The sequence below is a fragment of the Topomyia yanbarensis genome, chromosome 1, assembly GCF_030247195.1.
Source record: "Topomyia yanbarensis strain Yona2022 chromosome 1, ASM3024719v1, whole genome shotgun sequence".
Classification (NCBI taxonomy): domain Eukaryota; kingdom Metazoa; phylum Arthropoda; class Insecta; order Diptera; family Culicidae; genus Topomyia; species Topomyia yanbarensis.
In genome coordinates this window covers 57,196,458-57,208,913 of record NC_080670.1, presented here as the reverse complement: position 1 = coordinate 57,208,913, position 12,456 = coordinate 57,196,458, and the positions used below count along the sequence as shown (strand labels likewise).

General features: G+C 35.1%; 1 protein-coding gene across 1 annotated transcript; it reads left to right on the top strand.

Moving 5' to 3' along the window:
• The first annotated feature begins 3,491 nt into the window (after positions 1 to 3,491).
• Positions 3,492 to 9,935, top strand: LOC131677693 (annexin B10-like). Its single transcript, XM_058957660.1, has 3 exons — positions 3,492 to 3,760; positions 8,592 to 9,482; positions 9,548 to 9,935. The coding sequence occupies exons 1-3, from the start codon at positions 3,743 to 3,745 to the stop codon at positions 9,602 to 9,604; spliced, it is 966 nt and encodes a 321-aa protein (XP_058813643.1). The 5' UTR covers positions 3,492 to 3,742; the 3' UTR covers positions 9,605 to 9,935.
• The last annotated feature ends 2,521 nt before the right edge of the window (positions 9,936 to 12,456 follow it).

Here is a 12,456-nt window from a genome sequence, read left to right as displayed (position 1 = left end):
GCAAATTCGAGTCTTTTTTGAGCATATATTCCATAGCGAATGGATGCAGAATATAAAAAAAAAGAAAAAGAAAATTTCTTTTTTGTAAGGGAAATTTATGCTAAATAATGACACAGTTGTGAAGGTATGTCTAGGTGCTATAGGTTTATCACAGATAACAGACATTTGGACTAGAACAAAATTTCCTTAACCCCCCGGCACTTGCGCGGTTGGCTCCCCGAATGAGCAGCCGTTGGTGCTGAGAGAAAATTTCGCTAGAGTTTCGGAAGGTGTTGTACAAAATGCAACGGCGCGAGTGCCGGAGGGTTAAAAATCTCTGTAAAATTTCAAATTGATGTACGTTGGAAAATAGTGCTTCACTATTGCCATCTACGCAACTGTTTGCTACACGTGATTGACAGCCGCACTCTAACTGCATTGCATCGATCACTGCGCCACCTACAAACGTGTTTCGGACGTCTAATTTATTCGGAATTTCAGTATGTAGCGGGTATTTACACATGTTTCAAATCGAGCCTAAACGTCTGTTAGCTGTGGGTTTATTAAAAAGAAAGAAAAAAAATATATCCCGATTTTCAGTGTGAAATTCACCATGGGGCCTAGCATGGGGCTGATAAAACGGGTCATTATTATGCCTGTTACAGATTAGACCCCCTTATGTACTTCGTAAACGTCATGCAATGCCAATATTTTTAATTTTATTTTAAATTTCATTTTTTTATTTATTTACTTCATGAATCGATGTAGATTGGTATGGTTACAGATTCAGCCACATTTATTTCTTAATTACTATTATACATATGGGTCCAACGTCAGATTTACAACCAAAATTTTAATTCCTTTCAAATTTTTTTCTTGCATTCTTTAATTAAAAATAATTGATACGTAATTTTTGTTTTAGCTGAATATGATTTTTTCAAGTTTGAACCTTCCCCATCATTAATAATTCGGAAACTATTCCATGCATGAAGAAAACAATTAAATAAGAAAATTTGCGTATTTGTATGACCTTGCCGGAAAAAAATAGGGAAAAAGTTTTGTTTATTATATAATTATTATGCAATTTTCATAAACAATTTTTTTTTTAAAGTTAGACCAATCTTGTTTGCTTTTTTTCTTTGAATAATTGGAATCCTTCTAATTGTGTAAAATTTTGGAGTGGATATCATTAAACATTAAAAACCACAATTTTACGCTAAACGCCCAGTATGTTTTTTCGAGTGTTGTCCTATTGGAGCTGTAGAACTAGATTCCCCGTCAGAATCACTACAATGGCGAGACAGGCAATGTCGCCCACTAAAACACTGCTTTAGGCCAATTGCAGCAGGTGGCAGTGAATGTGATATTCACTGTATTGATCAGATATGTGTGGGTCGTAGGGATTTCACGAGCGTGTGTATCATCATATTGTACCTATTATAATTGAAATATCTTGTAAAGTGCTTCGAAATTCATTCTAAAGTTTTCACAAAATCTTTTCAATATAATTATAAATATTTTCAAAAAAAAATAGTCCCACTTGAAAAAAATATTTAATTTGTTTCTAACACTTGCAGGATGCGGGTGTCATTCCACATCAGATTTGCAACCAAAATTTCAAATTCTTCCAAAATATTTCTGGCATTCTTTAGTTAAAAATAATTAACACGTATTTTTTGTTTTGGTTGGATATAATGTATTTTTTCAAGCGATGAGTTTTTAAACTTCTGAATTTCATAAAATTTAATATTTTCCAATCACTGATAACTCGAAAACTATTCGATGCATGGAAAAAATATTAAATAATAAAAGTTGCGTCTTCGCATGAGTTCATCAAAAAATGTAATAGTTGTTTTTTTTATTTGTGTTATGTATACTGCAAATACTAGAAACTAATTAAATATTTCTTAAGCTCGACTAAATTTCTTTTTATTTTTTGAAAATATTTTTAATTACACTGAGAAGATCGTGTGAAAATTTCAGAATGGATTTCGAAGTACAGTCGTGATTTTTAATATTTAAAGAAAAAATAAGCAAAAAATGGTCAAACTTTAAAAAAATCAATTCGTTTATAAAAATTTCATAATAGTGTATAAGTTATATAACAAACAAAACATCTTTCGTAGATTTCTCTGATAAGGTCATGCAAAAACGTAACTTTTATTACTAAATATTTTTTCCATACATCGAATAGTTTCCGAGCTATCAGTGATTGAGGAAAATTCAATTTTATTAATATAAAAAGTTCAAAAACTCATAACTTGAAAAAATTACTATATTCTGCCAAAACAAAAAAATACTTGTCAATTATTTTTAGCTAAAGAATGCAAAACAAAAGTTTTGAATGAATAAAAATTTTGATTGTAAATCTGACGTGGAATGACCCATATATACACAAATACATTGTGAATGAAGCAATTACTGCCTTTACAGAATTATCCCCTTTTGCGTTAGATTTTTTTATGCACCAAATATTATTTTAGTTTCAATTTAGTAATTTCGCATCAATTGATTTTACAATTTTGAGATCATTCGTGTGTACGATAATGAGGTATACTTCGATAATGAGGTATACTTCGATTTCGATTTATGCAAGTTCAATTTGGATAAAATTTCTGCTCCTTTAATGTTTGTATACTGATAAGCATGCAGCGTGCTTCATAAGATGGCAGAGGAAACGCTGTTCAGATTAGTTTACGAAGGGCAAATAATAAAAACTGTTTTTGTATCGATTTTATTCGTTCTTTTTGTGTGCTTTTGCACCAAAATAATCCTGCAATGTTCCAATATCGACCTAACATAAGCAACATAACATTTATCCGTTGCATGAGCCGATCGCCTTAATGCTCCAAAATTGTTATTCAATTCATAAGTTCAGTGAAGTCTTTATTTCTGATTTCTTTATTTAAGAAACGTTTAACTTCAACATAACAAAACGAACTACTAGAGTACTGCATTAGTTTGTAATTATACGCTACACCATCGTGATAGGATACAATAACTGGCAATTGATGGTGAGACACGTGAGCATGCCTGTGATGTAAAGGTACTTTAAAGAGCAGGAATAGTGGGGTAATACTTCGTCGGTGGTATTGCCTGGAACGTAATGCCAGGAGTGATGTAGGATCGGGGTAGGTGCTGCCCTTCGATATTTTGTGTATTGAATATCTCCTGGTAAGAATATTTTTTTAATATTGAAAGGAATATATTTTTTTGTTTTCCGCATGATGCAAGCTGATGATTAGCAAATGAATCATTATTGTGGAAAGCGTTATTTCCAATTTTCGCGAAAGACCGGATGACGTCTCGCTATATAATAAATACATACAGCAACAGTGACGTGGATTCGATTAGGGTAACCACGGATAGTCTAGACAAAATCTAGTCATCGTGGTTATGAAAAGAAAATGAAAAACCAGAAAACTCTCTTCTCAATGTGTTGATAGAAGCATACTGCAAATTACTGCGGAGAGGAAATACAACTTTGATATATTAGTATATGCGACCAGGCGTGGCGGCAGACTGACCAAGCAACCGGCGAAGTAGAAATACGAGATCAGTCGATTCGGACAGTGCAAAGTGGGAAGATCGCAAGAGAGATCTCACCGCTAATTATACAGTTTAGTGCGAAATAGAACAGAGCAGCCTTTTTTCGGTGTGACTCATCAGTGTAGATTTGACATAAGAACAACTAAGCAAATAAGGCACTATCTAAGCAAGGTTACTTATCGGTGAAGTGCAAACTTGAACAAGTAGTGCAAAAATGTCTTGGTATTACACTGTAAGTATTTTGTAAACATTAAACTTTATCACCACAGTTATTTTTGGACACGGACGAAATCTAGCGCTTAACATCGAGAAGAATTCACAGAATGTGCGCTGAATAGTAACACAAAGTACAATGTTATGAATCATCATGAATGCGTAATAACGTTATGCGAAAATAATAGTGGCAGTAGGATGGGAGACCTCCGTTGGTACCAATAGTTGACGTGTCCTCAATGTGTGCCGTATGCGTATGCTAGCATCATCAGTAGTCAATGACGGTGAACATATACTGATGGGCCTGATTTGGTTTCACAATAAGGCATAAACCTGTTCCAGAGGTGCACTTTGCATACCGTGGCAAGTTACAGTGTAAGAGTCACGTGCAAATAATTGTGTCGTTTAGTGCTGAAAACAGCTCAAGTAGTGTGTAACCCTCGCCGTCTATAAACATGATGTGATGTGGTTTCCATCCTGAAAGTATTTGAGACTTTCTTAAAACTTTATTTACTATGATATTCAACGTCCCACGAAACAATACTACACTAGTACGCAAACACCTGGACTAATTAATACTAGCATCCTGTCGATCCTTTTCGAATGTATATCATAAGTCCATTTTTAACATCATTATCACAATTATTGCGCATTTAAGTATTGTGGCGTGTAAATGCTGCAATAATTCGAATATCTAAGATGCTACAAGTTTAGAGCATATAGATGGGACAAAATGCTACTGTTTGCAAGCATTTTAAAGTCGAAACCTCTAATCTATATCCATTACGAAGTAGCTCATTATGTATTTTTGTACCCAGGGACCATTTATCACTAAACAATAATAACTGTAAATTAATGGTTAAACAAGATAAGTTAGCCAACAACCCCAAAAACTTCATAACTTTTGCAGTATGAGGCAGACATTTAATGCACTCCACAGAAGCCAAAATAAACAAATAAAAAACCCCATAAGCACCATATACCCTAGCATATGCATTAAAAGAAAAGTTTTTACATTAGGTGGAATGTCCGTGTATGGTGGGAAATAAAACAGCAACTATTGATAAGAGATCGCAAACAAAACGATAACGTGATAAAGACTACATAGATAACAAGTGGTTGTTGATTACGGCGGAAAACAGGTAATTAAAAAAGCAGTCAGTTCATATTAAACTGCTGGATAGTAGGTAGTTCCGTTAAATGCGCAATGTTGTTTTTAAACGACATTGCGAAACACGTCTCAAACTTCTCGTAGTAACCTGTGAGGTGTGAGATAATTTTCACCAAATCAAAAAAAGTTTTTTACATCTTTAAGAGATAAGCGACTAGAGATTATAGATTATAGTTTTGTCTCAATTAAGCTTTCTCGAAGCTATTGAAATTTGAATATCGGTTCTGTACCTCGACAGACACCGATTTTCAGAACAACTGGATTTAATGAAAACTAAGGATTCGAAAACCGGTCGTCACTCGTTCAATCTCTTATACGTCTTCCATTAGGATTCTCTCTGAATATTATTCTGAAATAATTTATTTTGCATCCCAAAAATGTCAGGCTGTCGCACTAAGCTTTAAAATAATGGTAGAAAGCGGGCTTTTCTTTCGAGATTTAAATTGTGAAACTCTTCGTAATTATTTTCAGCTTTAAAGCCTACATTTTCAAGGATTTGAATCCTGAGAAAGTATTGTTATCCAGATTAAACATTTTCGAATAAATAATTTTGAATGGAACATCAAAAAATTTGGTTGTGTTCGATATCAGCAAGTATAGTAAAAAGTTTTGATTTTTAATTTTCTCTTCCCATTGCTGGTAACTTCGTGTTATTCATCGCTAAAAACAAACTTTCTCAAGCTAAATTTGCACATTTACACTAAGGCCAGCTTTTATATCGACATTATTATTATAGTTGCCTGTTGCTAGCATGATTGTAAAATCTATCAGGCCAGGACATCTACTAAAAGTTGCTTACTTTACTGATATAATTGAAATATTTCGGGATCCACTCTTTACTCAATTTTCCCAATAAAAAAAAAAAATATTGGCTTAGTTAAAAAAAACCTACATAAGTCAAATAGCAAAGCAAAGTGAGCTCTTATGTAAATGCAGCCTCCGTTATTTGAAAATTTTTCCATGCATCAAAAAAACTTGAAAAAAAATTGGGTAGAAATATACGCGTCAATTATTTTTCGCTAAACTGCGCGTAAGAAGGTCGAAGAAAATCAAAAGTTTGTTAACCTGACATGGAATTACCACAGACTATATGGGTTAATGTTCGTGTATAATATTTTTATTAGGGGAATTTAAAGGGTTTAAAACCTAATCACTTTTCGTTACATACTGTTTTTGTTGAATTTGCAAACTGCATATCGAAAGCAAAGACGTAATCCTACGTCAAAAAACATATGGAGGTAATGAGCCGATTTACGCCATGTTTCTATTACCACACTACCCATTCGAAGCCATTGATTAGAGTAATGTCTGCCATCTTTGTTCAACGCATTAGGTCAAATGCAATTCATCATTTTCAGGGCATTTGTATTATATGATTGGTTCTTAACAACGAAGCAAAGCTGTTAATGCCAATTTATGCGCATTCCAGCGATTGTGTTCCCAGTAATTCATGAATAATGAGGTACTCTCCTTAATATGGTGAAAATAGGCTCTTCACCATATATTTTCTATTTTTATTCTATTTTACATAACAACATACCACTTGAAAAAATGGCCCACGGATTTCGAACAATGGAGTGGAAGCGTAAACAGATTGCTTTGCTATTGCATTAAACCCGCATGGGCCAAAATAGCTGTTGCAGCTTTTGCCGAATTTTCAAACGACAATGAATCGCAACGTATAGTAAACATTTATTCAGCCAATAACTTTGAATTCAAGGCGATGACATATTTTATGCAATGAAATTCGTAGAAAATACTCAAAAAACATTGAAAGGCGAAGGCAGGGATCGTTTATTTCGAGTTATGTTCATAAGTGTGAACCAAGAGGGTGAATGTTTTGACGTTTCTTTGAAAAATGAGTGAAGCCAACATAAGCTGGCTTCTTGGCTCGGCTAGTTGCCAAAAATGACAACGAACGGCGAAAAAAATATGTTTTTTTTCGCATGGAACCTAATCCAGTGGATTCAAAAATGCTTTATTCTACTTGCTTTCAGGGATCTACCATGGCTGATCCTTTAAACTTTAGGCGCTATGCCAGCAACTTTTGTAGTTAAACTATTTAAGATAGCGACTGTGCATTTGAAAAACAAAGGAAACCGTCATGTTTCTTCTTACCGTGGCGATCTATCGAGATAAATAAGTTTCAAGATCCCCGTGTATGTGGACGATAGGAAAACGAAGCACGACTACACGATTTGGCACTGGCACTTTAATGGCATGTTGCCATTAAAATATCATGTTTGGCGTTTATTTTTTACGTTTAATTACTTTTCAATTGGGATACCATTGAGTTCCCGAGCGCCCCTTTTTAACCCTTAAATGCATACTGTTGCCATTTGGCAACATACCGAATTCTGTGATATAAAGCCTCAACAAGAGGTAAATATCGTATCCACAACGAAAAATGAGTACCAAAGAAAAATGAGATTCATGCATTTAAGGGTTAAAACATCGATATTAAACCTCGAACGTTGCACTTGCGTTTTCACCCTAGAACGTTGCACTGGGGTACAAATGTACCCCACGCGTTTGATCGCCCTTTTCGCAGGTAGAAATGCAAGCAAAAAAATGTATAATACATCATTTTCTTCGTTTTTTAATTGGTAAAACAGCTGTATAAGTGAATGTACGGAATTTATTGAATCAATGATACATATATTGGTTTGAGAAAAAAAGCAAGCAAAAAATGCATAATACATCATTTTCTTCGTTTTTTAATTGCGAAAACAGCTGTATAAGTGAATGTACGGAATTTATTGAATCAATGATACATAAATTGGTTTGAGAAAAAAAAAGTGAAAAAATCGCGGTTTGGCTTTTTCACAAGAATTACTATAACTTTGCGAACTGATTTGAAAAGAAAAACAAATCATTCTAAAAGTTGAAAGAATGGTCTAGAAACAGTATAAAATGGAATTTCGATATTTTTGAAAAAGTGCAATTATTTGGCAGAGTTAAAGTTTAAAAACCGGGTGTTTGAAAATACCACGAAATGGGGTGGCAATTGAAATGAAAAAAATATTTCTGAGCAGTAATACAGTGGTAACACGCAACGTTATTGTTACAGCATTTTCTGTACGCAAATTATACTTGCAAGTCATTGTTTTAAAAATCATGATAAATTAAACAATAAAAATCAGCAAAAATGAGAACGATATCTACTTTTACTTCTATTTCTTCTTCAAAATTAAATTAAATTAATTGAACAAATGATTAAAAATGATTTTATAATACTAATTGTTACTTACGTAGTAAAACAACCAGTATTTAAACTGGCATTGTCACGAGTCACGTTTCCACTGACAGCACGAAACCTGACGAAACGCTAACGGCAAATGTACCCCACGCCAACTTTGACACCTGCTTCCACGAAGGCTATAAGCAAACTAGTTATACCTCCTTTTCCTACTCTTACTAGGAACTCTAAATTTATTTATGGTTAGGGTCCCTGGTCGACAAATGTCGAATTCTCGTCTTCACATGACTCCAAAGAAGGCGTGGGGTACATTTGAACCCCAGTGCAACGTTCTAGGATTAAAAAGTATCGTTGCAAAGAATTTCCGACATCAAACCTTTCCATGAGTATCCGTTTATGAGTACCCGATCATTTTGTTGTTACCGACAATAAATAGACACAAAAGGATCATTCAATAATATATTCCCTCTATATCGACAGGCGAAACCAACGGTGTTCCCGGCCGAGAACTTCAACCCCTCGGCCGATGCTGCGGCATTACGTAAAGCCATGAAAGGCTTCGGAACTGACGAGCAGACGATAATTGACATCCTGTGCGCCCGCTGCAACTGGCAGCGGCAGCTGATCTCAGAGGCGTTCACTCGCGAGCTGGGTCGGGACCTGATCAAGGATCTGAAATCAGAGCTAGGTGGAAAATTCGAAGACGTTATCCTCGGTCTAATGTTGCCACCGGTTAACTATCTGTGCAAACAGCTACACAAAGCTATGGATGGTATCGGCACTAATGAGCGGGCGCTAATTGAGATTCTCTGTTCACAAAACAACGAACAAATGCTGCACATATCGCGAGTGTACGAAGAAATGTATAATAGACCGCTGGCGGAACACGTCTGCACCGAAACGTCCGGTAATTTCAGGCGGCTGCTAACACTGATCATCACTGGCACACGTGATCCACCAGGTACTCTCGACCCTGACCATGCCGTAGCCCAGGCCAAACAACTATACGATGCGGGTGAGGGCAAATGGGGTACCGATGAGGCTGTGTTTAGTAAAATTCTAGTACACTCGAGCTTCGATCAATTGGAGTATGTGTTTGAGGAGTACAAAAAGCTGACTGGACGTACGATAGAACAGGCACTGAAAGCCGAACTGAGCGGCGACTACTACGAGGCACTAAGCGCAATCGTGGAATGTGTCCAGATGGCGCCACACTTTTTCGCGAAACGCTTGTTCGAAGCCATGGATGGACTCGGTACGGATGATACTACACTGATTCGTATAATAGTTTCCCGGGCGGAGATTGATCTTCAGAACATCAAAGATGAATACGAACAAATGTACAATAAAACGCTGATGAGTGCTGTGAAGGTATTATCTTACAATACAAATATGTTGATTGCAGTTAACACTAATGATATTTTTTACCATTACAGAGCGAAACATCAGGGGATTATAAGAAAGCACTATGTGCCTTAATCGGACATGCCTGAATATTGATCGACAATTTCATAGTGATTTAAGGAAATCTCTTTGACCTCAATTATTAAAATTCCAACACGGAACTATGATAACTACGTTTTAATGTTATTTATATACTTAAAATCTTTTATATATTCTGCACAATCCAGAAATAAGTGCCAATTTTCACGACATGCTTCTGACATGGAAGCAGAACAATTACACTACAAGCGTAGAATAAGATATTTCATATTGACAATGTTTCCACTTATTCTCAATGTTGCGACAGTGAATCTATACACCACATGAAACGAACAAAAAGAGCTTGAATAAATGTCCATTCTAAACGCAAAAATAAAATTACTTAACTATCTCTAGTTAATTAGTTATTGGAAAGGCGTGTCGAGTTCTTCTCATCAGAATCCGAACCTAACTTACTGACAGGACTAAACTAGCGCAAAATTGACGCTAGCTCCAAAAACGAAAACTCCTAGTCCTGCGTGATGTCCCGTTGGGAAATGGTTTCTGATTAAGCTGATGAGAATTACCGAGACTTGGTTTGGCTTAGCAGGCCAACGCAATATGCACTATGCTATATTTCGTCAGTGGAGAAAATGTAGATAAAAACATTTTTTCTCCAATTGTTTTAAACCATATTAGCGCCAAATACAAATATGTTTGTATTTGACTTCACATAACTCCATAGAAAAATTCTAGAGGTGTGATATCGCACTTATTCCATTGTTACTTTACATATGCGTCACGTGACGCCGGCCTATTGGCACCAAATTTTGTCTTCTTTTAGAGATTAATAAATGCTTTATATGGATAAACCGGTGACAAAGTTGATCGCATTTTTTCATGCATATTATCAAGCGTTCAATTCTTATAGACGCTCACCCAAAGTTCTTTGAACCTTAACAATAACAAATATGTTATACACCGCATATGTATTACTTAACGACGCTGAATCCCTCTGGATAAAGATTCGACACGTCAACCGTTTGTTTACCATTTATCTGTCAGTGTCATTCCAATTGAGCACGAGACCTGTCAATGTCATTCCTATCGAGCAGCAGACTTGTCAAATTTTGCAATCTGATGAATGAATTTTGGAAAGTATTGTGATAGTGAGTTACAATATTTTAAATAAATTTCTGAATCGAATCTTCAAGACAAGGTAAAACCACAGATAACAGACGTTTAGGCTCGATTTGAATCGTGTGTAAATACCCGCTACTGAAATTCCGAATAAATCAGATGTCTGAAACATGTTTGGCAAACGTTTGCAGATGGCGCAGTGATCACTACAATGCAGTTAGAGTGCAGCTGTCAAACACGTGTAGCAAACAGTTGCGCAGATGGCAATAGTGAAACACGGATTTTCAACGTATATCAATTTGAAAGTTTACACAGGTTTTTGAAGAAATTTTGTTCTAGCCTAAACGTCTGTTATCTGTGGTAAAACATATAACTTTTATCATTACGGTGCCTACTAAAAGTTGCTTCAACCATTACAGCTATACGTAAGGTTGTAATTTTCTGGTAAACAACAGAACCGGACCCATTCTGAACGAAGGTCGTAGTTTACCGGGAAGCGAAAAAAAAACAAGTATTTTTTAAACCGGCGGTAGTTTTATTGGTACAAAACTTCAAACAGCACTACATGATGAAAAAATATTTAAGTTAACGCTGTGACAGTGGTACTACACTGAGAAAAAAGTTATGGTATGTATGACCAGACTTTTCTGGTTGCTTCAACTATTCATGTCCATGTTCATGTCCATGAGATCGATGATACTAAACTTCTGTATCGTCTGTAATACTAGAAAAAATGATTACTGCTTGACTATGCTTCTAGTATTTATGATGTTTGGAATATAGTTACTGCAACAATATTTACCATCTCAAAAATAACAATGGAATAGTATAAATCGCCTTATAGACTAGTTCAACGTCAGTATTGAGATGACAATTTTTATTGACGTGACTATGTAAAAGTAAAAATGAAAATACGAAAATGCTAGATGTAACCAGTATTAATTTACAATATTGTAATAAGTCACGATGCCAAATTATATAATAGTTATGGGAATGCAAATGTTATAATAACTAAATACATTGTTAATGTGAACGTGATTCTTGTCGAAAACACTATTGGCATATAGTGTTTTTCAGCCCACTATGCTTTGTAGTACAACTGACTATGCATCTTGTCAATATTTGCGTTTTAATTTTCGAATTTCTACATGACGCCGCCATTACAGCGAAAAGATTCATGCGTGACATACGTGCGCAGTGTGTTTAATATTAGATTTTTCACGGACTAATTGGATCAATATTGCATCAGGTAAGTAAATACTTCAGAATCATTTTTATAGAGAAATCGGGATGTTTCAAAATGTTTTTTTTTTGTTTAGGTGTTCTATGGATTTAGGGTTATAGCTGAGAAAGATGAAGCTGAGGGTCATAATTTCAGATTTACTTGAGGACCCTCAATACTTGATTGGTAATAAATAGTTGGTACTTGGATGTGTACACCATTTAGCTTTATTCGAAGTGAGTGATAGTGGACTAAAACCTGCGACTCACAAGGCAGAACAAAACGCTGACCCTCATATACATATTCATTAAATTGGCAAAATGTAATTGATCAGATAACAATTCAAATATTATATCATTAAATAAAGAGAAAATATATCAAAAACAAAGAAAAGGAAATGATGGAAAAATATTAAATTCATAAATTTTCTGAAATTCGCTCTAATTATATAATCCTTCGCCTCTCTGGTTATTTTAGGCCGCGTCATTTTCAATTCAACCAGATGGTCCATTTCAAAATAACCAGTCAACAAATGTCAAAATCACGATATTTTAGTTATTA